Genomic DNA, 26,173 nt, shown 5'->3' with positions numbered 1-26,173 from the left:
GATCATGAGAGTAGAATACTGTATTGTTGCTTTTCTAACAGACAGTTAGTGTCTCTACTGCATTTTGTTTTCATATTTATCATTCATCCATAAAAAAAATTGTATAAACATAATATTTAATAACTGTTCAAGACTTCTTTGCAGAATTAGAAGTAATTAATAACTGTTCAAGACTTCTTTGCAGAATTAGAAGTAACTCCATAATGAGGATATAAGCATTGAACCTAAATCCTGGTATACTAGCAACTAATTAATATTTATACTAGTAATTAATTCATATGTAACTACATTGAAACCATGAGCACCTTGCAAAAAAAGCAGACATTTTCTCGTGTGCTTGGATGAACAGACCTTAGTTTTAAGTTACATGCTAAGCTTTGCAAAATACTTTTTCCCCTTTGGTTTGGTCTCTCAAAGAGTATTCGGGTATTTTCAGAATATATGGGACTATACAAGTACGTATATATTAATTCCTATTTCTCCCCCCCCCCTCCCCCCCCCCCCCATTCATAATTGGAAATGAAGCAAGTGGTATGGAGAAAAAAGAATCAATCTTCTTTTTCTAACAGTGGGTCCTAAGCTTGCAATGCCTAGCTCTAACTATCATGAGATGTTGATTTCATAGAAGTAATCATGTTTGTGCTCTCCAGGAGCACTTGCCTTTTGTTTGTACATCATGCCTAAAACCGGTTTATATCTAAGCCTTTTCCCATTTTCCCCAAAATACTGTATTCCTCACCCCATTCGTCCTCAAAAGAGAAATGCTTCTTGCATTGCATCCCTTACAAGGGAGGGGAAAAACTCTTTAAAGTCAGCATATAGAAAAAGAAAATAGTATACTTCCTTGTAGAACTTGCTTGGGATACCTAGAGCCTCCTGAAGTCAGTTAGGCTGTCTTGGTATCAGTTCAAATCATAAAGGGCAGTATGTGAACAGCTATACATGTTGCAAATTCTAGCTCACTTCCACAAGTAACCGTGGGGAATCTTTGTTGTTGTAAAGTGCTGAAGGGACAAGGGTGAAGTGTGTGTAAATTATCCACCTCTGTTGCTGCTGTGGTGATGTTATTTTGATTTTGCTGCAGGGAAGCTTGTGAGATGAATGTATATTTTCATGGTAACTCTTCAAGTTAGTAATAATCACAGAGAAGTCTTTTCATTTCAAGGGTATTTACAGTTCAGGAATGTGAAACCTGTACACCACTACAGTAAATCTCTGGAGTCCTAACAGGCCAAATTTCCATTGCCTTCTCTGGTAGCTGGGTGTCAATAAGAACAAATTCCTGTGAGATAATCCAGATAATGCAAATTTTATTCAAGTGCAAGAAAAACTACTTCCAAAAGTTCTAAATGAAGATGACAAAAAAAATAATCCAAACCATAAAAACTCCCGATTTCAAAGTATGTCAAACTAGCATGCTTATTCTACAGAGCAAAGTCTTCATCCCAAATTGTTTGAAGACAGCAATTAAAGGAGGGGTACTTGTTGCAATATTTAAATTAAAAAAATATTTCATACACAACTTTATACTACAAAATATTTTGGGAGAAGAAAGTCTGATGCACTATCAAAAAGACTACGTAGTGCAAACTAAGTAGTTGTAGATGAGATGGCATGATGACTGATACAAAAAAACAAAGTGAAGTTCAATCTTCAGCATGGAAAAAGGAATACAAAACTTTGTGTGGTTTAAAATATTTATTGTGGATGTAGACAAGAACGTGAATACTGTGGTAGCAAAATATAGATGAGTCTTAACAACATCCAGAGAAATCTGCACTGAGCACTGGAGTCATCAGAACTCGTAGAATCCTCAGCATTGTGGTTCCAAGTGAAATTCAGCATTGGCAACACAACACACCTGGGCAAGAATGATCTGAACATTAGCTTACTGTAGTTATTGAACCATCCAGGACGTTTTTAATGGCAACGCTTCCGTGGATCATTGCATGAGTAGATCCAATAAAAAGATAACGACATGCATAACAAATCCTATATACAATAAAATGTTTTATCTTCATTATATATGTTGAGATTATGCCTTCACTTGCAGTGTCATGTTCTGGTTGTACTATCCCAAATAAACTGTAGCGAAACCAGATGTGACTCTGAAAAATGAAGCAGTACCCAGGTATTAAAATGAAAAAAATACCTAGGATATGACAGGACTACAGCAACACAAAATGAATAGGGTAGAGGTTAAATAAGTTATATTTACCTATTTTTATAATTCGAACGTGTACATACCTGATGAAATTGGAAAGCAATATTAAAAATAAACCAGATATACTTAGCATTAATTTCAGAGAAGACTGAACATTTATAAGGATATGGACTACCACACACAGTATTTTGGATGGGATAAACAACAAAAGCATTTTTAAAAAGTAGAGCCTTAACGATAAAAAAAGCCCTGATCCTTAATTACAGGAGGTTTAGAAACAAAGCCTCCTCCCCAGGCAGTGTCATTCCATATTCGTCCACTATGTGGGTTCTTGCATTTTCCTTTAAAAAGTCAGAGCCAGGATGCCAGACGAAACACTAGTCTCATGCAGCCGAGATTTTCAAAGCTATGGGAGATGTTGGATGCTTTACTTTTCACATACACAGTCCACTTTTCTCAGAGGGAACTTGCATTTTGGGGAACTGATGACAAAGAATTCCACAAAATCCTCAGGCAATGAAGTTTACATTACAGTGTGATACTTATTTGATTAAAACATATCACTACTTGCAAACATCATTGACAAAGACCTGGGAAACAGTACATGTTAATTTTGTTTTCATTTAAAAATAACATTGAAACAAAAGAAGAATAATGATAATAATAGAAGTAACTACATAATCTGCTTTGTGCAGTACATTTCTTCATGCTCTGTAAGGGAAGGTTTGCTATTTATGGTATGCTCTGAGTCTGCCTTTCAGAAGACAGCCCAGCTTGGCTGGAAAGTTTTCAGTTGCTACTGGAAATATGTCACTTATTAAGTACAGAGGGGATATTTATCACTGTCTCAAGGGTTATTTTGGCTGAGGCAAAGAAACAGCTCAGTTATATAATAAAAAGAGCTGGGTCAAAGAATAAGAAATTTATATAGTGTGTGCTCCAGACTCCTGCAGTGCAGAGTCAGTTTCTCTCTTGCGTGCCTTGCACAGACAGTGAGTAAGACCATGGCTGCACAGGTCTTCTAATCTGTCCCCCAAACCACCTCCGAGTTACTGGGGCTGAAGGAATCATTGAAAAACTCTCCTAAAACTTCAGTCAAGAGACAAAGATTTGGCCTTCCTACATCTAGCTGGCATTCAGTTTTGTTACCAGACCCATCACATAATCATGGTTCAAACACTCTTCCAAGCAAACTAAAAATGCCGACTTGAGATGAGAAGCTTGAGCAAAGCATCGTCTTAATGGGTGCTGAATATTATCAGTGCTTTCAATCCTCATTAGGGGGTGTGGGTGTGTACTCAGCACAATAAATTCAGTTCTGTTTTCTGGTGAAATGGCAAAGAGAAACCCAACACTCTGTGTTCTATGGATACCACCTCACTGAGTACTGTATGGTTATTTCAGGAAGACATGGACAGTTATAAAATGTTTAATCTGTATTTCCATCTTATGTAAATACCTGAGGTCTTATTTCAGGGTAGCCAAACCAGCAAGTGCTGTCACAAGAAAAAGAAGCTGCGTCCAAGGCCCTCTTAAAGCCTCCGTGTTTTAGTTACCAGTACTTAAGGGCATGCTTTAAATGAAATGTTTAAATGTGCAGCAGATTGTCAAATGCGAAGCCAACTGCCATAATAACAACCCAGCAAACAAATACCGGTAAGTCAGCACAACGTCGCACCCTCATTACCAAAGCCAGAAATGGGCCTCGGACCACGATGACCTCGGTTCCTCAAAGTAGGGGAGGCGGCGCCCTTCGTGAAACAACTGGGCAGCGATGGCGATAGGCAGGGAGCCGCAGGACACGCTCCCTGCTGGAGCCGAGGCCGCCGACCCCGCCCCAGCACCTGTTGCGCCGCCATTTGGCCGTGAAAGAGGGGCAGCAGTGCAGCGTGCTCCGCTCGCCTCCTTCTCCGCCACCGACAACTTCCCGGGGCGTAAACGGCCGCCCCAGGTGCCGCCCTCGCCGTGAGGGGACGGCGGGCGGGAGCAGAAAGACTCAGCCCGGCCTGGCAGCGTGTCCGCTGAAGGCGAAACAGGTATTTTTGTAGGAGCGCGGTCGGCCCGCCCGCCTGCCCCCTTGGCCGGCCCTCCTCTCCTCCGCCCTGCCGCTGGTTGCCGGCTGACAGGTGCGCGCTCCTCCGCGGCAGGCTGCTCGCCCCCGCCTCTCCCGGCCCCTCTGCGTGTCCCGCGCCATCACCGGTCCCGGTTCCTCCGGCCCCCACCCGGCACGGCGTCGGATTGTTTAGTCCTTGAGAAGCTGGTCTGGGTCCAGATTTCGCTTTGATCTTTTTTTTTTTCTTTTTTTTTTTTTTTTTTAAGAGAGAAGAAAAAAAAGCCAAAAGAAAACAAAACCTGGAGACGCAGAAAAGGGCTCTACAAAAAAACTTTTGGATGGGATTATGTGGAAACTACCCTACAATTCTCCGCTGCCAGAGCAGGCTCAGTGCTGCCTTCTCCCCAGCGGCGCAGCCCGCGCCGGGCGCTGCTGAGAGACGCCCGGGCCTCGGTGCCGCGCCGCCAGTGCCTGCTGTGCCGGAGCCTCTCGCCCCGCTGGCCCAATGCTCCTCCTCGGGCTGCTCCTGCTGACATCTGCCCTGGCCGGCCGGAGGCAAGGGGCCGCCGCCGAGTCTGATCTGAGCAGCAAGTTCGTCTTCTCCGGCGCCAAGGAGCAGAACGGTAAGGAGTAGCAGCTACGGCCGCCGCGCAGCCCGGGGCAGGGGCAGGGCGGGCGCCCAGCCGGCGCGGAGTGCGGCGGAGCTCTCCCGCCTGCGGGGCTGCCCGGCGCCGCCGAAGGAGAGTGGCCCTGCGCCGAGTAGCGGCCGCGGAGGGTGTGGGGGGAGCTCTGTGGCTGGGCCGGGGTTAGCGGGGATCGGCTGCTGGGTGGGTGTTTGCCCGCCGCTTGAGAGGAACTTTCTGGGTGAAAAGCAGCTGCGGGCGAGCAGGAGGGAGCCCAGTGATGGCTCGGAAGCTGTGTCTTCTGCGGTCCTAGGTGCAAAACTGCATAACCTCCCCGCCTTCCCACCCCCCCACCCTGCCCAACCCCCGCAAAAAAGTCAAAACCCCAAACAAACAAATGCTACCCCTCCAAAAGAAAAAGGGCAAAACAAAAAAGGCAACCCAACACCCTCAACCAATCAAACCACCCCTCCCAAAATAACCCCAAAACAACAAAGCCCTAAAACAAATAAACCCAAGCAAGGACCCGCATACCTTTGTACCCTCAATGCTTGGCTCTTAGGGGGTGTAGGGTGAACTTCTGTGTCTGTGTGTGTGAATGAGTAGTATTTTGTATGGACTGGAAACAGCTAATCTCGCATAGGAAATGGGAATTACTTTCAACTTTCAAGTGTACCTGAAATGTTTAGAAAACTCTCAAATGCAAGTTCCCTTGGGCTGGGGCTGTACAGAGCTGGAGAAAGACTCCTTTCATACAGCAAGGGCAGCTTTGGGGTGTGTAATTTGCTTAGCCTCTGAACTACATAAGATTTACATTATTCAGATTTTTAAGCACCTTTCTTCTTGATCTGTTATGAAGTAATTTTAAAGAATATTTTACAAACTGAAACATTATATACTGCATGAAAACAGACTTAGTGTAGAGTCTCTAAAATTCAAGCAGTTAGCATACATTCATGGAAACCCTTGTGCTTAATCTATAGGGGTTTTGAAAAAGTTAGTACTTTGCAGTTCAGCTGGAACAAGCTTTCTCTTTGGGCACAGACCTACACAAAAGGCTAAGCATAGAGCTTTCAAAATTCTCTGAACTGTGAGGAAGTAAGACAGAAATGCAGATGTGAGGTTAATAGAAGCCTCTCAACTTTGAACTTGGGACTCCCCAGATTAAAGTATCTTCGGATAGAAAGTAAAGTTTCAGAGACCTCTGCAAGTGTTCTGTGAATGGGCAGAATATGCAGTGTACTAGCAAATTTAGCAGGGGAGATTAATACTACCTGTGGCCCACTGATGTGATGATCGATGGTACCTGTGTACTGCCAGAGCTGCTGATCAAAGAGCAGCATTAGAGTCAGTCTCTAACCAAAGCAACTGTGAAGGGCCAGAGTAAAGTGATCAAAAGACTCAGAGACCTGGCTCTTCTGACAGGAAACCAATCAGACTTTCTGCACAGTACAGGAAATTATCTTCACTGTGTGAGAAGTCACTCTCTACCCCATCCCAGCTTACCTGGTGGTATAGAGGCTTTAGGGCACCAACTTGTGATAAAATAGACTTGTCACTAATATACTAAAGGCACGCAGTTATGCTGCTTTCTGTTAATTTGTATGGCATGCACATGAAGCATATTGACACACAGAAAAATTACCATTGCTTTGCTTTAACTTTGTCAGGATTGGAAAGAAACCTGCTCAGTCTGCCCTAAGAGGTTTGTCACAAGATGATGCAGCTGGGTCCTGAAGGGCAACTAGAGTTGTTCCGTAATGAGAAAATAATAGTTCCAAAGGTAGATCATATGGTATAGGAGCAAAATTGATGTGAATACCTGTAAGTGTGTGTGACAACAGAAACTAGATTCTGTGCACATATAGCAGAAATGCAACTGCCTTAGGTCAGGCTTCAGCTGGTTTGCAGTGTTCAGTTTGGCATGCACTAAGATACAGTCAGTGCATCTTAGAACAAATACAGAACCAGGAGATTTAAAGTGCCCTGCAACTGTGTTCTGTGGTCGTTTATACAGTCTGGATATTTCTTGTAGCTTGCTTGAAGTTTGTTTTCTTGTTGTTCAATTGCAAAACTGTTTTTTCAAATTAACAAGTTTAGGTACAGCTGAATACTAAGAACTGACTTTTCTTAACTGATTTTAATTATTTGGGGGATCAGTAACACTGGTCAGACCAGTTCTTACTTGATTTAATTAGAGTGATTTTTACACTCTACTGCAATCTAAAGATTGTATAGCTTTTAGCTAGAGGCAGGTTAAAACTCCCTGGAGTATGAGAATGAGATATTGCTGTTTGCATGCCAAATAATCTTTGGTCAGGAGACAGGGAGATTTTTCACTTAGTCTACAAAAAATTCTGTCCTCTACTTGTAAGACTACTGCAAAACTTCTTGGCTATTTAGCAGTGTGGATGAAAGTGCCTCAGCTACACACATCGGTTCTGTTGCTTTAAAGTGGTAGTGAAGATGTCTATGGTCAGTTCCTAAATCAGTGGAACTGCTTGTATTACAAAGGGTAAGAATGTGCTTAAGGATTTATTTTTTTCAAAAGACATTTATTTATTAGCTGTGTTACTAACTTCAGAATTACAATTTGAGACTATTTACCAAATAGAGACATGGGAAGTTCTGTTGTGTCTGCTGCATAATGAGTGTCATTTTAGGTGACAATTTCCTAGTGTAAATATTTCCTTGGAATTGTGAGTTAGATGTTCTTAGAACACACTATTTTGCTGCTACCTCCAAGGAGTTCATTGTGATAGTTCTTGTGGGGCCAGTGTAGCTCCATTTGAAACCACTTAAACTACCTCTTTGTTTTTATTGGCTCTCTGTTATAGTCAGATTTTCTTTAAGAACAGGTTTTATTTCTGATCCTGCTTGACAGTAAGGGGTTTTATGTGATTTCCTTGAAAAATTCATATTTATCTTTAATGTTTCTGTTTTATTCAACTAAGTAAATGTTCATCTGAAAGATCAAAGAAATTGAAGTAAATGGTGTATGTAGTGATGGTTCCCATTTATCTGTATAGATTTCATTTCCACAATTCTTTGTCATGTTGAAAAACAGATTATGCTTTGAAGAATTTCCTCTTACTTAGGTGGCTTTTTCAGTTCTCTTATGTCTGTCTGCTGTATTTATTACTATTTTTATGTACTGAGGTAAAGAGTCTAGAAAAATTGGTTACTCATTTTCTTCCTAGGAGCAAAACTGAATCTCTTGCATATTGGATTTGATTAGTTGGATGTTTTATTTCTTCTTATTGTTACAGTTCTTGGTACTTCTATTTCTGACTACTGTTTTTATGCAGTATCTTCATACTGTTTTTGTAGCTTCATCAATGTCTGAGAGAACTATTGGTGGATTGAGTAATGTGAATGACTTAGGGTTTAGCTCAGGTGATCTGAATGCACTTGTTTATGTGATATAATTAGTTTAATTCACATCCACTTGCAACATAAGATGGAATGAGAATCTCAGTTTGGTTTTCTTGGTTGTCTTAGGACCAAATATGATAAATGTTTTAAGTAATTTTGTGAAGCTGTCAGCTGTTAGGAGTTCTGTGAGAAATATGAGGATGTCTGAATAGAATATAATGTAAAACTATTATTAGATGTTGTAAGTGGGTAGTTTATGTAGCATGTGCATTTAAAATACAGTAATGAGTGACTTTAGGAGGCCAAGAAACTGAGGTCAGTTAACTCACTAGGGCTGACTAGTTAGAAGTACTGATTTTCCTGCAGTCAGTTTGAAGCCTAAATGAATAGTAGTAAATAGAATTGCGGAAGTTAATCTTAGAAAACTGAAGTACTAAATTTGATTTTTGTCTGTCCTGCAGCACAGGTAATGTACTGGTCTTTTGATTTCACAATCTGATCACTTCGTAATGCATTTCTTAAATCTTCTGAAACAGGCAAGATTTATGGTGCTTAAAAAAAAACCCAACCAAACAGGAGCCCTTCAGCTGGAATTCAAGACTTGTGTATCTCAGGCTGTCCTTGGGGAAAGTTGATGGTTGCAGCTGGAACCGTGTGAATGAAGAGCCAGAGGGATCTTTTCTCTTCATGTGCTGCCTCACAAACACCTAGAGGATTCCTCATTTCGTGCTACTCCAAAGGAAGCTTCCAGCTTATTCAGGGGCAGGAAGCAACAATACAAAGTAGGGTTTCTAATTAAGTCTGTTTAACTCGTGCTGAACACCTGAAATAAGAAGTGCTTATCTAAGTGATGCAGTGTATTAAATCCTTGTAGATGGGACTGTCAGTGCTTTTGCTTGAATGCTGTCATTTGACTGCAAAATTCTCTCAGCCAGCAGGCTTTAAAGCAGTGGGAATCTGTGCCACTTTCACTGCCTTGTGGAATTGATGAGTACCAGTACAGTCTGCTGGCTAGCAGAAATATTGTTCTGAGAAGATAAGGAAGTACACAACAGGAGCATGTGTCATCTAAAGGGAAACATGATAGCAGTGCATTTTTTTTCTCAGGTTTAAATTACTGTTGTGTAGTCCAAGTATTGTTTTGAGATATTTTAAAGCCTCTTCCCTGGAGAGTGAAGAATTGTACCACATCCTCTTTCAACTTTAAGCGAAAGATTGTGGCAAATTAGAGAAGTTCTTCAAAAACTGCTTTTTTGTCTCTTGTCTGCTGTTCATCAGAGTGCTGCTTGGGAGTTCTTATTCCTGCTACTTCTCTTAATTTCTTCTGCTAGGTAAAAGTGAGTGAGTTTTAAAGCATGGATTTGCTACCTGTCCCTGGCATGGAGAAATTCCAGCCTTCCAATAATTTGTTAATTATCTTGAATGGAATTTAAAGGAGAAACTTGTAAAAATCTTGTATTTGCTGTAACTAGTTCTTACTAGGTTTGCAGATTAGACTTTGAAGCTTCGTTGTGTTGTTTGGCACTTTATAGTTTGTCTTTTAGTCAGAAACAGAGTTTCATAATGGAGAAGAAGTGGGGCTATCCTAGTTTGAATTAAAACAGAATAAATTCTGTTCAGTGATTTCAGTTTTCAGCTCAGTCTCTTCTGAGTAAGTGCACTTTCAGAAATTAGTGGCATGTGTTTGCAGTATCTGCTTCCAACAGTGATAACCCTCAAAGTTTATAGTTAGTGCCAGGGATTGGTATGCAGACCAAGGTCACTGCTAAATCTCTTTTGAGGATGCAGTGTAAAAGGCTGCACCTGCAGGGAGGAGGGGACAGTTCAGGTGACCCCAGACTGACTAACAAATTACTCCATTCTACGTAGTATTTGGTATAAACCTGAGGGCTCGTTAAGGTCAAGTTCTTTTCTTCTTCAGTGGCCAGCATCCAAGGAGGACTCTGTCTACTCTGCCTTTGATCCTGATTCACAAGTTCTTGAATCTTGTTCCTGCTACTGCTGGGCCCAGGCTGAGTCTTCTACCACAGCATCAGTCGTGGTGGTTACTAACTGCCATCTGGGGCATTTTGGTTCGACATTGCTTTTGTATGTATTTTATATATTTATTATTATTTTAATTGAAGTAGTTTCAGTTTTCCAATTCATAAGTCTCTCTTCCTTATTTCCTTTTTATACCCTTTTGGGAAGGAAGAAGGGTTAAGACAGAGCACCTGTCACTTGTTTAGTGACAGCCCCAGCATATCTTAAGATACTGACAACCCTACTACCTACAAAGGGCTTATGTTGAATTTTGTCTTCACTTAAACATAGTGTTTTTTACATCATATAGCTTTATTCAAACCCTTTGAATCTAATCATTACTCCTATTGGCAAAGTACTGTTTGTATCCTGCAGCTGTTGTAGTGTGCTGTATCAGAGAGGGTTTGAGGTTTTCTGTTGCTATTAAGTATATGCTGCTTTCCATTTTTGCTGTGTCTGGCAATTCCTAATTACTAGAAAGAGGATGCACTGTACAATCCCACTTCCCTTAGCTGGAAATGAGCCTCTTCAATGCTTTATAAATAGCTTTCAGCTTTACCCAAGAGCTATGCTTTTTCTTCACAAACTGCATGCCACAGAAAATGCACTTCCTGGTGTATAAGTATCTTAGGAATTTCCCTATACCTAAGTAGTCTTTTAGTGGAAGCTTGTGAGACTTAGAAAAAATTACACAACAGTAAAATAGTAGATCTAGCATGTAGAAATGCAGTTATTTTAGTAGCACTTGGGTATCTGTATGAGTGCTTACTCTATTCGGAGTTTCTGAGAAATTGTACTTAGCCTCATCATTCCCTTTTGCAGCTTGTATCTGAATGCAAAATGCTTTCATACAGGTAGGTGAGTGAAAATTTATAATGTGCTATTGTGAAGCTAAAATATAAATTTACTTTTTCTACAGCCTTCATTAGATTATAGGATATTAAGCTGGTAATGCTGGGAAAAATTGTTTGTGGCTCCATTTGTTGGCATCCAGGCCTTAGGGTTTATTTGTCTTCTGATCTTCTCAGTAGCCTTCTGCTGAGATTTTATAAACATATCCCCAGGTAAGCTGGGTAATTTGTGCTTAATTTCATGATGCTACAACTACAGTAAAGCAGTTTTCTTTCCTGTGGAGATACCTTATTTTACAGAGCATGTGTACAAGAACACTTGTACATGTTTCCATAACCTGATCAGTTTCTACAGGAGTTGGTTAGTTGGGTGGTACAAGGCAGGACTCTAGACCATCCTGAAGGAAGTCTTATATGCAGAGGCTGGTAATAGCTATTAAATTAATGTAAATAAAAGAAAAGAGCCCAGTTAATTCCTTGGTCTCCTGCAGGCCTTCTGCATTAGAGTTAGCAAGGGCTGTGTTTCTTCTGAGTTTAATTCTATTCCAACTACTATGTTAAGGGTGCTCACAGTTTTGGACTTTGACATTCAACTTGTATGGGCATGACCATACGTTTGCACTGGGCTTGTAGGCCTCTTGGCTTGTCTCTGTTTCCTCTGAAGTCCTGGGAGTGTGTGTAACCCCTTGGCCTCTGTCAGTGTATTTTTAACCTTCACCAACTATACTGTCAGGTGAGCTGGCTGCAACTCGAGTTAAAAGAATTAATCTTATGCTTAGTTAAGTATATTTGAGCGATTGGATTACTATTTTGCTGTATGGCTGATGTCATTCAAGATGGGCTAATTTGAGGCTCTGCAGGTAAACTCTGCAGTTCACAGTGCTAGTCTCTACTTTAAAAAAAAAAAAAGTTTTCATTATTTTGCAGCCATTCTTTTTATGCAGGTGTTTGTGGCTGAGGGAAAAAAGGGTACTAAATTAATCTCCAATGTACAGAAACAGCATTTACACATGAAATAAGAAATTTTTTCAAAGGTTATTTACCATTTGAGGGCATAATTTTTTTCTTTCCAGTGGCAATGTACCTTTTTGTGAACTAATCCTCATAAATTATTCATTAATCTTATGCTTCATGGTAAATTCAAGGTGTCATTATAAGGAGATTGAGGGTGAAGACCACTGCAGTTCTTCTACTTCCTGAAAGCCTAAGCCATTGAAGTTTCTCCTTAGATTTGTTTAAATTAATAATTAACTACATTAAAATAGTATGCAGGCATGGCTCAGATGGATCAGTGTGGTGCTGATTTCTTTATGTGAAGTGCAAGGCACGCACTCATTCCAAATAAAGCTAGATGAGGGACCAGGTGACAGTAGGGAGACCAGGTCTGGTCATGCACCTTGCCAGCACAAATCTTTGTTTTGAATATTGTAGTACTGATCAGTGGTGCTAATTGAATAGCTATCTTATGTTCCCTATGATACTACAGTTCTATTAAAGCAAAATGAGTGAGGTCTCCTGGTACAGTTAGTGATAACTTTGAGTGCTGGATTTAAACTCCTTTACCACTCTTATGTGGCTTTTCTTGAAATGTTAAGTTTTTCTGACTCAGAAAAAGCAAAGTATGTCTTGAGAAAAAGAAACAATGCTGCTTGTGTTTCCTGTACATGTCATTCCTTTTTTGCATTGCTTCTGCTGCGATATTCTTATGAATGGGGACATAAGGTTAGGGAAGGTAATTAGAGAATGAGTCTTGTAATCTGATAAAATGGGCTTCAAACTAGGTTCAGGCAGTAAAAAGTATTAGAGTGGTGCCCTTTTTGTAGTTTTTGGTATTCTGCATCTTTAAACTATTACTCAGTTTGGCACAACAGCAAAGTTGTAGTTTTCTGTGAAGGAAAAGTCCTAGTCAGAAATACTTGGGAGTGTCATGTTTGAAGAGTAGCTTTGGAGACACTCTTAGGACATCTTCCATGTCATTCTACAGCTGTTAATCTGTCTGTGCAACTTTTAAACTATCATTTGTTTATGAACGTGAAGTGGGCGCATGGGTTTGCAGGAGGAGGCAATGGTTTGTGCAACAATGTGCGGTACCTCACTTCAGTTGATAGCTATAGTCTTTTCTACAAAATTCACTGTATTACACTGTTGTGCAAGCTTTGTTGGATGACCCATTGCATGGTATCAACTAGAATATCTAAGAAGTTTGATTTTTTTTTTTTTGGTTGTAATTTTTCATCCCCCAATGTAACCATCTGGCTGCCTTCAACCTCCTTCAAGACAGATGCGCAATTCCTAGGGGTGCCATACTCCTCCTGTGATTGACAGGAAACCAGCACTCATTTTATACAATAGTTAAACGTTAAAAAAGACATATGGCACAGGAAATACTTTTGCTGTGTGTGAAGGTATGGCATTTCCAAACTGAAGGTGTTCTTCTGACTATTTCACAGGTAGTGGTGAGTTATATGAGGCCACTTCCATCTGCAGAGAGTCTGTTTCACTTGCTTGTGGTTCTGGGGCTCCTTCAAATGCTCAAAAACAAAATAAAATGAATGGATGTAATAACTTCTTTATGGAAAAGTCATAAAAAGCTGCAGGGCCATGTAAACAAATGGAGTCATTTACAAGATGTTTAAGTGATGGATATTCAGTCCAAATTCAAAGGTGTGGATTAGCTTTTACAGTCATCTTGACTGAATTTTGCCCTTAACAAGACTTTCTTTTTTTGATTGTTGCCAGGAATGCCTTTGACACCACAGACAGCAAATTCTCAGAAACTGTTTTCAAACATTGCAGAGCAAAGGTGAGAAACAGGAGTTAGTGTTCCCTGGGAAAATAAACTAAGAGTTTCCCTCCTGAATTCAAGCATGCTTGAGCTAATTACAAAGCAACTGTTTTGACTCTCTGCTTTGTTTGTATAAGTAGATTTGCACAGAACAGCAGCAACTGATCCAAATTAAATTGTGCTAGTCATAGAAAATAATGTTGGATCTAGTTGAAGCATTAAACTTTAAATCTGTGGTGTGTCAACTCACAAGACCCTTGTGACTTATTTGTCAGAGCACTGAAAAAAGTGAAATGGGAAAGAGGATGAAACATACTTTTGCATGTTAAGATAAATTCAGCAGGGTTATGTAGGTGTTTCAATGTAAATGTAAGCTTATGTATGGAAAATTTTATCAAGTTTAGAGAGGAGGCATTTGTGTTAGCTACTATGGGATGCTTTCCTTCTCATGAGATGTGTTTGCCCACCTCTGCTATTACCGAAGTCATTTCAACTACCTTTCAGAATTTCAGAGAGAAAATAAATTGACCGAATGCAAGTTTGGAGTTATTTGTGATTATGCATAAGTGAAGATAGTGATTTGTACATACAATGCTAAATAATGAGCTAATGACTCATCTTGCAGACACTTGAATACTGTGCTGTGAAAATTAGATAGTTGTTTCTTGGGAAGTGTATATGTAAGACACACAGTATTTGAAGATGACAGTTGGAAATAAGTACAGATGTCCACGTGCATTGTAGTGTTGATTGTAAAAGGTTTGCATTAATATTGTTCATAGACTCATTAAGGTTGGAGACCTTTTAAGATAATTAAGTTCAACTGTAACCCAACTACCATTACCACAAAACTATCCTGAAGCACCACGTGTTCATGCTTCTTGAACACTTCCAGGGATGGTGACTTTATCTCCTTTCAGGTAGTTGTGGAGTGCAGTAAGATCTTCCCTTAGCCTTCACTTCTCCAGGCCAAACAACTCCAGCTGCCTTAGCAGCTCCTTGTATGACATGCCCTTTAAACCCACCACCAGCCTTGTTGCTCCTCTCTGGACATACTCCAGGACTTCAGTGTCTTTCTTATACTGTCATGCTCAGAATTGAACACAGTACTCCAGCTGCATCCTCTTTACCAGGAGTCCCCGATCTTTCTTTCATCTCTTTTTGTAGATGGGTGTCATGTTGGCAAGTCTCCAGTCATCTGGCACTTCCTCTGTTAACCAGGACTGCTGATGAGGTGATAGAGAGCAGCTTGGCAAACTCTTCTGCCAGCTCCTTCAGCACTCTTGGGTGAATCCCATCTGGTCCCATAGGCTTGAGTGTCCAGGTGGCATAACAGGTCATTAACTGCTTCCTTCTGGATTATGGGGAGTTTATGCTGCTCCCCAAGAGGAGAGCATCCCTATCAGGAGGCTGAATACCATGAGGATAATGGGTCTGACTATGAAAGAGTGAGGCAAAGAAAGCAGCAATGTTTCCCCCTTGCATCCAATAAAGGGTGGACATTTTCCTTGCCTTTTTGTTGTTAATGTATTTGTAAAAACCTGATCTTGATATCCTTCATGGCAATGGCTAGGTTGAGTTCTACCTGGGCTTTTGCCTTTCCAATACCCTCTCTGCATGACCTAACTAGGTCCCTGCACTCTTCTTGGGTTGCCTGCCCCTCTTTCCACAGATGGTAAACTCTCCTTTTTTGTTGTTTTTTGTTCTGATCTTTTGCAAGAGCTCTCTGTTCAGCCAGGCTGGTCATGTTCCCCAACAGTTAGTTTTACAACACATGTGGATGGCCTGCCCTGCGCCTCTAAGACTTCCTTCTTGAAGAATCTCCAGCCTTCCTGGACCCTTTTACCCTTCAGAACTATGTCCAGAACAGTCTGAAGTCTGCTCTCCAAAAGTCCCTGGTAGAGGTTTTACTGACCCCAGTCCTTACTTCAAGAACTGAGAATTCTGTTATTTCACAATCACTAAGCCCAAGGTGGCTTTGACCACCACATCACCCACCAGTCCTTCCCTGTTTGTAAACAGTAGGTTTAGCAACGTGTCTTCCCTGGTAGACTCATTTACCAGCTGTTAGGAAATTCTCTTCCATGCACTCCAGGAACCTCTTAGATTGTTTCTTCTCTGCTGTAGTGTTTTTCCAGTAAATTAAAGTCTCCCATGGGAACAAGGGTTGGTGCTTTGGAAAATTTTGCCAATTGCCTGTAGAATGCCTTATAATAGAAGCCTTCTTATCCTGGTTGGGTGGTCTGTAACAGACTCCCAGCAGGATATCTGTCTAGTTGGCCTTTCACAGTTGGCTGTAATGCACTTGGTTCTGCTGTGTGGAACTGGAACAGTTGTCCAGATCTACACAGTCAAAACACTCCCTAATATGCAGTGCCAGTCTGCCAGCTCTTTTTCTCTGCCTATTCCTTCTGAAGAGCTTACAGCTGTTCATTGCAGTATGCCAGTCATCACACCATGTTTCTGTGATAACAGCTATGTCGTAGCTGTCCTGCTGCACAGTGGCTTCTAGTTCCTTCTGTTTATTGGCTATGCTGTGTGCATTGGTATAGATGCACTTGACCTGAGATGTTGATTTCACCTCTGATTATGCTGAATGAAATAGTTGTGAGGTGTGTATTATTACAGCTTTTAACATAACTTGGGACTCATTAGCCCGGAGAAGACTGAGAGAAGATCTTATCAATGCTTATACATTTTTAAAAGGTGTGTGTCAAGAGGACGGGCCTAGACTCTCTTCAGTGCTGCCCAGTGATAGGACACTGTAAGTTCCACTTTAAGGAAAACCTTCTTTACTTTGCGGGTGATGGAGCACTGCAGCAAGTTGCCCGGTGGCATGTTGCTCTCTGGAGACTTTCAAACCTGCCAGGAAGTGTTCCTGTGCAACCTGATCTACATAGAATCATAGAATGGTTTAGGTTGGAAGGGACCTGAAAAATCATCTAGTTCTAACCCCCTGCCCTAGGCAGGGGCACTTCCCACTAGAACAGGTCACTCAAGGCCTCATCCAGCCTGGCCTTGAACACTTCCAGGGAGGGAGCATCGACAACCTCCCTGAGCAACCTGTTCCAGTGTCTTACCACCCTCACTGTAAAGAACTTCCTAACATCTAGTTTAAATCTTCCCTCTTCTATTTTAAACACATTACTCCTTGTCCTGTCATTACAAGACCTTGTAAATAGTCCCTCTCCAGTCCTCCTGTAGGCCCTGTTCAGATACTGGAAGGCTACTGCAAGGTCTTTCCTCAAAGCCTTCATTTGTCCAGGCTGGAGAGCCCCAACTCTTGCAACCTGTCCTCATAGCAGATGTGCTGCAGCCCTCTGATCATCTTTGTGGCCCTTCTCTGGTCTCACTCTAACAGTTTGATGTCCTTCTTGTGCTGGAGGCTCCAGAATTGTACGCAGTACTCCAGGTGGGGTCTGGCGAGAGCAAAGTGGGAGAATCACCTCCCTTGCCCTACTGACTGCACTTCTCTTGGACTAGATGATCTCCAGAGGTCCCTTACAACCCCTATCATGCATTGATTCTGTGATGACTACATTACCAAAATTTAGACCTGATTAGTTCTTTGCATTAGGGAAACAAACTGATGATGCACACCTGTGACATACCTGCCTCTTAGTTTTACAGGATCTGTCACTTCTTCTTGAGATGAAGTTTGAGAATCTGCAATGTTGTTGTTTCAAGGTTGGATCAATACTCTTGCATAAAGCTGATGTCTCTTGCTCATTCCTGGAAAAAAAAAAAAAAAACCAAAACCAACTACCAACAAATCTTGTTAATGTTTATGATTCATCTAAACAGTAACATAACATGGAGGCTTAGTTTTCTTGTGGACAGTTCTAACAGCATAACATTTATTTATAGCAGTAGTTTCTTAATAGGTGGCCTTTAATTACTCTAATTTATAGTTCCATGCACTTGTGTGTGGTTTATCCTGACATTTTTATGTATGTGGATGCTTAATTTATATTTGTTCTAATTCTGTTTACTGAGGCATGTTCTTGTGTTGGACTGATTAGCTTCTTAGATTTTTTTGCTTTCGGGAAAAAACTTGGTAAACTTTTTGTTCAATATTTGCATTTCAAATGGCAGTGTGTTCTCTGTATTTTCTGGTTTTTAAAGGCAATCTCCTGTTTTGAGTTGGCTTGGGCAAGCAGTAGTGGACATTGGGCCTAGATCTAGTCTGGCAGAATTAAAAGTGAGTTAGCAGTATGCAGTGTTAAATAAAGTAGTGTGTAGTGTGTATTTTAAATCCCAATCTTGTATGAAGATCAACTAATGCCGTATAACATGACAGATAATGCTTACACTTCATTTTTTTACTGGATTTGGGAAGAAAAGAATCTTACCTCCTCTTCTACATGTCAACTGTTCTAGCATTAATTTAATTCCAGGCAGTATGGGCTGTTGAACACCTGGATCCTTAGCCCAACGTGCAGCTTGGATGTGGCTGTTCCATTCCTTAGAGGGATAATGTCTCATCTGTGTGTCTGCAGCTGGTTGACGTCACTTGATTTGTGCATGTTCACCCAGATGCTGCTACTGAATACAACATAGACTAGACATTGATTTTTGAGTCCTTTTATCTCAACCTTTCTTTAGGATCTTAGAAGATGACTCTGGAATATATTTCAGTGGTATTTTAATGATTTTTTTCATAAATTAGTCACTTTATTGCCACCACAACCTCTACTGCTTTCCCTTGGCTGACTTCAGGGACAGCTACAATATAATGATATCAGCACATAGTCAAAAGTAGCAGTTTTACCAGTTCTATACACTCCTTTCTGTCATCATTTTCCAGGATATTATAGAATCATAGAATATTTTTGTTTGACAGGGACTTTTAAAGGCCATCTATTGAACCCACTCTGTAGTGGGCAGGGGCATCTTTGAATAGACCAGGTTGCTCAGAGCCTTGTCTAACCTGACCTTGAATGATTCCAAGGATGGATCATCTGCCCTTTTCCTCGGCAACCTGTTCTGGTGTTTCACTGCCCTCATTGTACAAAAATTCTTCCTTATATCTAATATAAATCTACTCTCTTTTATTTTAAAACTATTATCCCTTGTGCTGTTGCAACAGGCCCCAGTAAAAGAATTGTCCTCTTTTCTTTTAGACCTGTTGTACTGGGGAGAGTCCAACAGAGGGCTGCAAAGATGATGAGGGGACTGGAGCATTTGTTATGAGGAAAGGCTGAGAGAAGGCTGGCAACAGATCTTATTAAGGCTTATCAATACTTAAAGGGCAGATGTCAGGATGGGGATGGACTTTTTTCAGTGCTGCCCAGTGGTAGGACAAGGGACAATGGGACAAACTAGAAAATGAGAAGCTATAGAATCATAGAATCAACCAGGTTGGAAGAGACCTCCAAGATCATCCAGTCCAACCTATCACCCAGCCCTAGCCAGTCAACTAGACCATGGCACTAAGTGCCTCATCCAGGCTTTTCTTGAACACCTCCAGGGACGGTGCCTCCACCACCTCCCTGGGCAGCCCATTCCAATGGCAAATCACTCTCTTTGTGAAGAACTTCCTCCTAAATATAACAAAAAACTTTTTACTTTGAGTGTAACAGCACTGGAACAGGTTTCTCAGAGAGGTTATAGTCTCTTCCTCCAGAGACTTACAAAAACCTTCCTAGACGTGTTTCGATGCAATTTGATTTAGGTGAACCTAACTACACTAACACAGTTAGCAGTGGGATTGGACTAGATCGGGGGTCCTCAAACTACGGCCCATAGACCAGATATGTTTCCCCAGGGTCCTCAATCCAGCCCGCCAGTACTTACAGGACTCCTCCCAACCAGAGGCTGGGGGGGAACCAAGCAGCCGCTGCCTGCCACTTAATCCGCCCGCCAGCCTCGGCACCCACTAAGCACCTGCCTGCCAGGACTGGGCTGGAACCAAACTATAGTCCAGCCCCTGACGCTACTGGGCTGTAACCAAGCTAACTATAGTCTGTCCCCTGACAGTGTCTGAAAGACAGTGAACTGGCCCCCTGTCTAGAAAGTTTGAGGACCCCTGGACTAGATGATCTTCAAAGATCCCTTCCAACCTCTACCGTTCTGTGATGTGAGCATTATTTTCTTTCCTAGTTGTTTTTTCATTCATTGCCTTTCCTAAGGTAAAGAATCCAAACTGTATCTAGAGCATCAGGACTTCTACCTCATTTACAATGAAATGTTGATGGAGAGATAAGGAAATCTGTGCTGTTGTTCAGAATTGTAAGTTAGTTTGATAAAAAGTACTTCTGCTATTATGCTGAGCAAGAAATGGTCATCTCCACAGTTCACAGAGTAAGTGGATAACCTTGTATGTACTGTAACAGAGATGTGGCATGAATTGAGAAGTAAAAACAGAAATGTGAAAAGGAAATCAGTGTTGAAAGCTCTCTGTAGGAAAAACGTAGTTAGCATAGGAACTTTGTTTCTGTGTGTCTTTTTTTCTTGCTGTAGTAGAAAGTTGAATCAAAGGGCTCCAGCGCAGTAACTCTTTTTGAGGTGCTCAAAATACGTGATGTTTTTGGTGTTGGTGGTAGTTGTTGGAACAGGTAAGTCTTTATTGTCATTCATCTAAACTTCTGGTAGACAAGCTTCTAATCCTTTGTTAACTATGTCATGAGGTTGCCTTGTTACCAAGTCATCAGCTTTGCATTTTTGTTATTAGCCCATAATGATCAGTGTAAGTAGAGGTTTACTTTTTCAGAGAAAGACATAAATATTAAGCCATTTTGTCTCTGACTTTACATTAATCAGAGTTCATACCCAGGGAGTGCAAAAAGAAACAGATACTTTCAGCTGTGATAGTTTTTCATGTTAAGACATTCTTCAGTGGCATGTAAACATTTGTATGTCTGATGAGCTAGAGATAAAAGTAGCAGATTGTTAGACTTTTTTCAGTATTGTATTGTCAGTGTAAGCAGTCTCTGTTTCCCTGTTTTTTCCTTGGGCACCAGAATTGAAGTCATTCATGGCCTTTCAGGTTGCTTGTGCTTTGTGTGGCTAGCAAGTTTAAAGGGACATCTTTGTACCAGTAAGGTCCTTTACCTTAAAGTAATAATACTTTTAAAAATCAAGATCAAAGTATTTAAAAAAAAGAGTAGCCTAATGGGACTGGAAAAGTCCTATGTCTCTTTGAAAATTCTCAATATGCTTTATTTTCTGTTGCCACTAGGAACCTGATCCTTAAAGCAAGAGGAGAAAATGTAACAAACTGTGCAATGGCACCTTGGTGCCAAGACAGATTCAGTGCAACCATTTTTTGTTGTTGTTATTCCTGGCACTTTTGGAAAGAATGATTTCATAATGCCTGAAATGTTTCTGAGGAGAAACAAGTTTGCCACCAAGACCACTAGCCTGCTTTGTCCTCTCTTCTTCCTTGTCCCCACTCTGGCACTACACACAAGAGTTTTTGATATAGAGGCAGGTAGTTGGTCCAGCTCCTTTATATTGTATCTTGAAAGTATGGGGAGAGGTGGGGTGGGGTTGTTTTTGTGAGAGTGTTTGGTGTGTTTTTTTGTTTGGTGGCGTGTTTGGTTTTGTTTTTTTTGTTGTGTGTGGTTTGTTTTTTTCCAAAATTAACAGGAATATCTAAGAGAAAGATTTAAATTATGATCTCTCAAAGGAGGGGCAAATTTGAGTCGTTGTGATTGAAAGCTGTCTCCTGGTTGTGATGTAACAAATGACTATAAAAGCCAGTGAGTGGTTTGGTTAAAGAGGGAGCAGTGGAAAACAAGTGCATTCCTGTGGTAAGATGATGGGAGGAGGAGAATGAAGTAGGAGTAGTGCAAGTGGAACCATTTTGTGGCTGTTGGGAAAAGAGTGGCTTTAGCCTCAATGAATTCTGCATTTTTGGAGTTTTATTTTGGAAAAGGGTGTGATCCAGACAGTCCTTGAGTAGAAAGGTCTACCAAAATGATTTTGTTCAGAAATGGTTACATATGGATAGGGAAAGCAGGGGAAAGAGGAGCTTTGATAATTTCTCTATGAATAATCCTGGAATCATCTTTTTCAGAAATTAAAGTTATATTGGTGATTGTGAGGCTCTGGGTGCTCTCACAGCTAGAGAAGGACTAGAGGAGAATGCTTTTGCATGTAGTGGGAGTGCTCTGTGAGTTAGCCCCTGAAAATTGAACAACAAATAATCTCCCCAAAAGCCCAAACTGACAAAACTAACCAACCAATCAAAAAAACAAAACCAAGCAGACACAAAGCAGTCCTTCCCTTGGAGGTAATTTGATAACTGTTTTAGAGCAGCCACTAATTAACTACTTTTATACTTGTTTACCTCTTATTTGGATCTATCCGAATGTAATTGCCTTCCTGTTGCTTAGTCTTGCATAACTCTGATTATATTTTAGTACTCTTTGGGGCCTTATGTGAAAGATGTGACTACATATCTGTTTGCTGTATTTCATTTTTAACTTGTGGAAATTGTAAGAAGAAAATGTGTAGCAATTTTGACACTAGGGCTTGAAAGCACACATGAAACCTTTAAGAAAGAGAATAGAAACAGAATGGAGTTAGGGGCTGCACAGCAACATGACTTCTGTTTATCAAGAAAAAAACACGTTAAGAATTACTAAACTACCTTCTAAATTTGGAAACTTAAAGATGTAAAACTTAAGGCTAATTAGCTTGATAAATGCTAGGTGGAGGAGAATTCAAGAAAGATGTTTCTGATTGTACTGAAAAAGTGCTTTGTATTTGAGATGAAACGATTTTTTAAAGGCAGGCAAGGAGAGGTAATTAAAGATATGGAATAATATGTGCATTTTTAATATAATCAGTGGTAATGAGGCCAAAAGGAAGAGATAAGGTGAAGTAGAATGCTGTGATCTACAGTACTGTAGATTAGAAGAAAGCAGTAGTAATGCACCCTGTGTGCCAAGGCAACTCCCTGGGAAATATCTAGAAGGTAATAGTCATTCCAGGCCAGATGAAAGGACTGTTTAGTTCCATGCATTGTGTCTGGTGGTACCTACTAAGGAACAGAATGATGATTCTTTGATCTATTCTTCTGCCTTCTGTCATTCTAGTAGTCAGACATATATATATATATAATATATATAGATATAATATATATAGATATATATATAGATATATATATATATGGTACAGGCAGAACATTGAGGTTTTATAAACTTTTGTAATGTACAGTTTGTAGTGGTGAGAAGGTTTACCCACACAACACCTAAATATCTCCTTTTGGTTGCTTCACATGCACTATTAGATCATTGTTTTCAATACAGTCTAGTCCTTTGGGTTTGCTTTTGATTTTTGCATTTGACCTGCCATTGTGGGGCATCACCTGAGAGCTGCTTCAGGCTTTGGATCTGCTGCATTCTTCTGTATAGTGTTACTGTGTATGTCTGTAGTACCCATGCACGTATGTATGTGTGTGGGGACAGGAGATACAAATAAAAATACACATAAATGTATCCTTTGGTATTCCAAATATCAAAAAGTATTGACCAGCAATATTAGAGGTATGAGTACATCATAGATTTCCACAGTGATAGTGTTTTCTCTGGTTCTCAGTGCTTTTGCTGCAGGTTCTTAATATTCAGCTTTGACTCTTAACAGTGTAATCCTATCCCAGTAGGACAGACAGCAGCTGTCCAGCAAAATGCTGGAAAATTCTCTTTTTGTGTTGTGCTTGGCTCTGGGAGTAATTTGAACCCCAGTGAGATGAAGCTGTAAATTTCACAGGAGCAAGTAGTTTCCATGTTCCACTTTAAGTATATCATTGTTAATAAAGGTAAAAGATGTTATCTTACAGGTGGTGATTGTAAAAATGAGAAGTAAACTTTCTTAAGTGTCCTTTCCTGAGCATTAGGTTGTGCTGTCAAGTGGTGTTCTGTTTGTTTTGGCCTTGGTTTTCTTCCCATAGACTTCTCTTGGTTTGTAAACCTTCAGGACCAGAATCTACTTAAGCTGTTGAGATGAGGGAAGACTTTTTTTTTTTTCTTTTCCCTTACTAGCCTGCAAAAAGTGCAGGTCTAAGTTGCTAGATCTATATGAAGAGCACTTTTCAGTACCATCTTTGGCAAACTCCAGCTCTCTGAGGGCAACTTGCAGGCATTGAAAGCAGTGATCCATTTGCAATTCACGTGAGAGAAGGACATGCATGTGTAGGAAAGTTTGTTTTGTGTTAAAGTGTTTGTCTGAGCTCATAGTGTCTCTAAATTGTTCTTGTTGATTATTTTAGCTCCTCAGTTGAAGGGGAATGTGCCATAGAAGTAAACAGGTTCTTTGGCATAGCTAATAACATTTAGATCTTTCAAAGGAGTTGCTGTCTCACGTCCTTTTCCTTGCCCTCTTTCTGACTTGAATGTTATTTGTAATGAAGTTTATTTGTGCATTTCACAGGTAACCTCTTTATCTTTGTCTGCCTTGTATATGATAGTGATTTATTTCTTCTTCTGTCTCCTTTTTAAATAATTTTCTAGGCTTTCTTGGTTATTTTTAAATAAAGAAAAACATTTCCAAGTCCCAGATGCTTCACCTGACTGTCTTTTTCTACTTTAACTTGAGTCAGCATTTGGATGTCATTCTGCACTTATTAAGGTGTTTTTGACTACAACCAAAATATTTTTTAATTTGTTCTTAGAAAAATATGTGGAAGTGAAAACTTCTGCCCTTCCAGATCCTTCTGTGCTCTGAAGTTGTGCTTGGTATGCACCTAATAAATACACACATCTGCTTAGTCGATAATCTTCATCAGCCTCCTCAGATAGAGATGACAAGATAAGAGCTAAGTAGTACCAACAAGTACTTGTTTTCTGGTAACATTTTTAAATTCTGCATTTCTAGAGTTAATGTTGGTGACTTGGCACCGTTACGTTTGAATTGTAGAATCGAAAGTCAGCTTTAAATTTACCCTGGGAAGTTATTTGGTAGGCATTTTTGTGTTTGAAATAACTTAAAGGAAATTTTCAAGACTGCTTTCTGTGCTTTATAGCCCTGGAACTATCAATAGTCATGGTGATGTGTTTGGGTTTTTTGTTGTTTTGGTTTTAATTCCCAGAGGAGGAATGAACAGCCCTAAACAGCCTAATGCATACTCTGCTGGAATTGTTTCTTTTTGTGTTTGGTAGTACTGGATAACCCTGTTTAGTAAAGGCCATAGTGATCCTAGCCTGGTGCGTTTTGGGGACTAGGTAAGCAGAGACTGGTGCCCATGCAGATGGTGTCAGTGGCATGCTGCTTGCCAGTGGTTCTTGTCTGCAGGAAATCTGTTTAGCAGGAATATGTGCTTGCTGTGAGATGTGTTTCCTGGTTGCTGCTGCATCCAGTACTGATCACTTGGACCTTTTTCATGGATTTCCTGTCTGCCATATGAAGGGCTGAAGGTTCTGGGTGAGGAAAGGAGAAATGAATGCTCGATACACGAACTGAAAAATACTTGCAAATACAGTTTGCATTTTTCTATATTCGGATAATCTTACGTGGGTTTAGTCACTAAAATAATTAGACTTTCATGAAAATATAGGCTGAAGTGATACCATGCTAGGTGAAGCAAAATAGAAATCTCAGATCAAGTTGCTAGTACTTCCTTTTCTGGCTCACTTTCAACTGTGCCTGTGAGCGCAAAGGAATGGCATGTATTTATACATTTGTAAATAAGATCCCACACATTTTCCACTTGAGAACATGTACTCAGGCCTTTTATGGTCAGGAAGGGGTGTTTCCCTATGTGAGCTACCCTCAGAAATACACATTTCCAAGTATGCAGTTCAGAAACTTACAGTTTTGTAAGCTTGAGTTTAAATAAAGAAATTCGGGGCATTATAAGTAAAAAAGAATAATTTTGCTGTTTTTTGCAGTAGAAATGTACATTAGGATAAACAGACAGGTTTTGAAGTTGACATTCTTGCTAAGCTGAATTGCCTCATTCAGCTTTGCTTCTAAAAATAACACTTAGACCAAGCTCTCATGACTATATTTCTTCATTTCAGAATGTCTCTATTAAGAGAGATTCAGCTGATAATGTCTTATTAGGATATAAAGAACTTTGCTGGAACTTTCTGTCTGTTGTCAGTTGAACATAATGGACCAGTATTCTTAGAATAATTGATGTTGTTGGTTTTTTTTTTAAACAAACAAGCGAACTCCATCTAAATGACATTTGAAAGTACTTCAAAACCAGTAGCTACTTTTGGATCTGTTATTTAACTTATCAAATCTATGCAGTTTAACTGATCACCAACCCGACAAGATGGGTGCAGAACACTTGCATGTCACTACTATTAGAAACTACTTTTTATTGAGTAATATAGAAAGCATAAATGC

The 26,173-nt window shown here is 40.3% G+C and overlaps 1 protein-coding gene across 2 annotated transcripts in view; it reads left to right on the top strand.

Moving 5' to 3' along the window:
* Positions 1-3,869: 3,869 nt before the first annotated feature.
* The window catches only part of PDGFC (platelet derived growth factor C), a 121,713-nt gene continuing 99,409 nt past the window's right edge, over positions 3,870-26,173 (top strand). Inside the window, exons 1-2 of one of the 2 annotated variants that reach the window (XM_064148706.1) lie at positions 4,751-4,840; positions 8,752-8,997. In XM_064148706.1, coding sequence (XP_064004776.1) covers positions 8,874-8,997 — 124 coding nt within the window. In that variant the 5' untranslated portion in view covers positions 4,751-4,840; positions 8,752-8,873. Of the gene's footprint in view, positions 4,841-8,751; positions 8,998-26,173 lie in introns of both variants that reach the window. The other variant, XM_064148707.1, reaches the window with a different exon arrangement.

The sequence above is a fragment of the Pogoniulus pusillus genome, chromosome 9 (assembly GCF_015220805.1).
Source record: "Pogoniulus pusillus isolate bPogPus1 chromosome 9, bPogPus1.pri, whole genome shotgun sequence".
In the NCBI taxonomy this organism is placed as follows: Eukaryota; Metazoa; Chordata; class Aves; order Piciformes; family Lybiidae; genus Pogoniulus; species Pogoniulus pusillus.
Note: the sequence above shows the minus strand (reverse complement) of the source record. Positions and strands in the feature narration are given on the sequence as shown.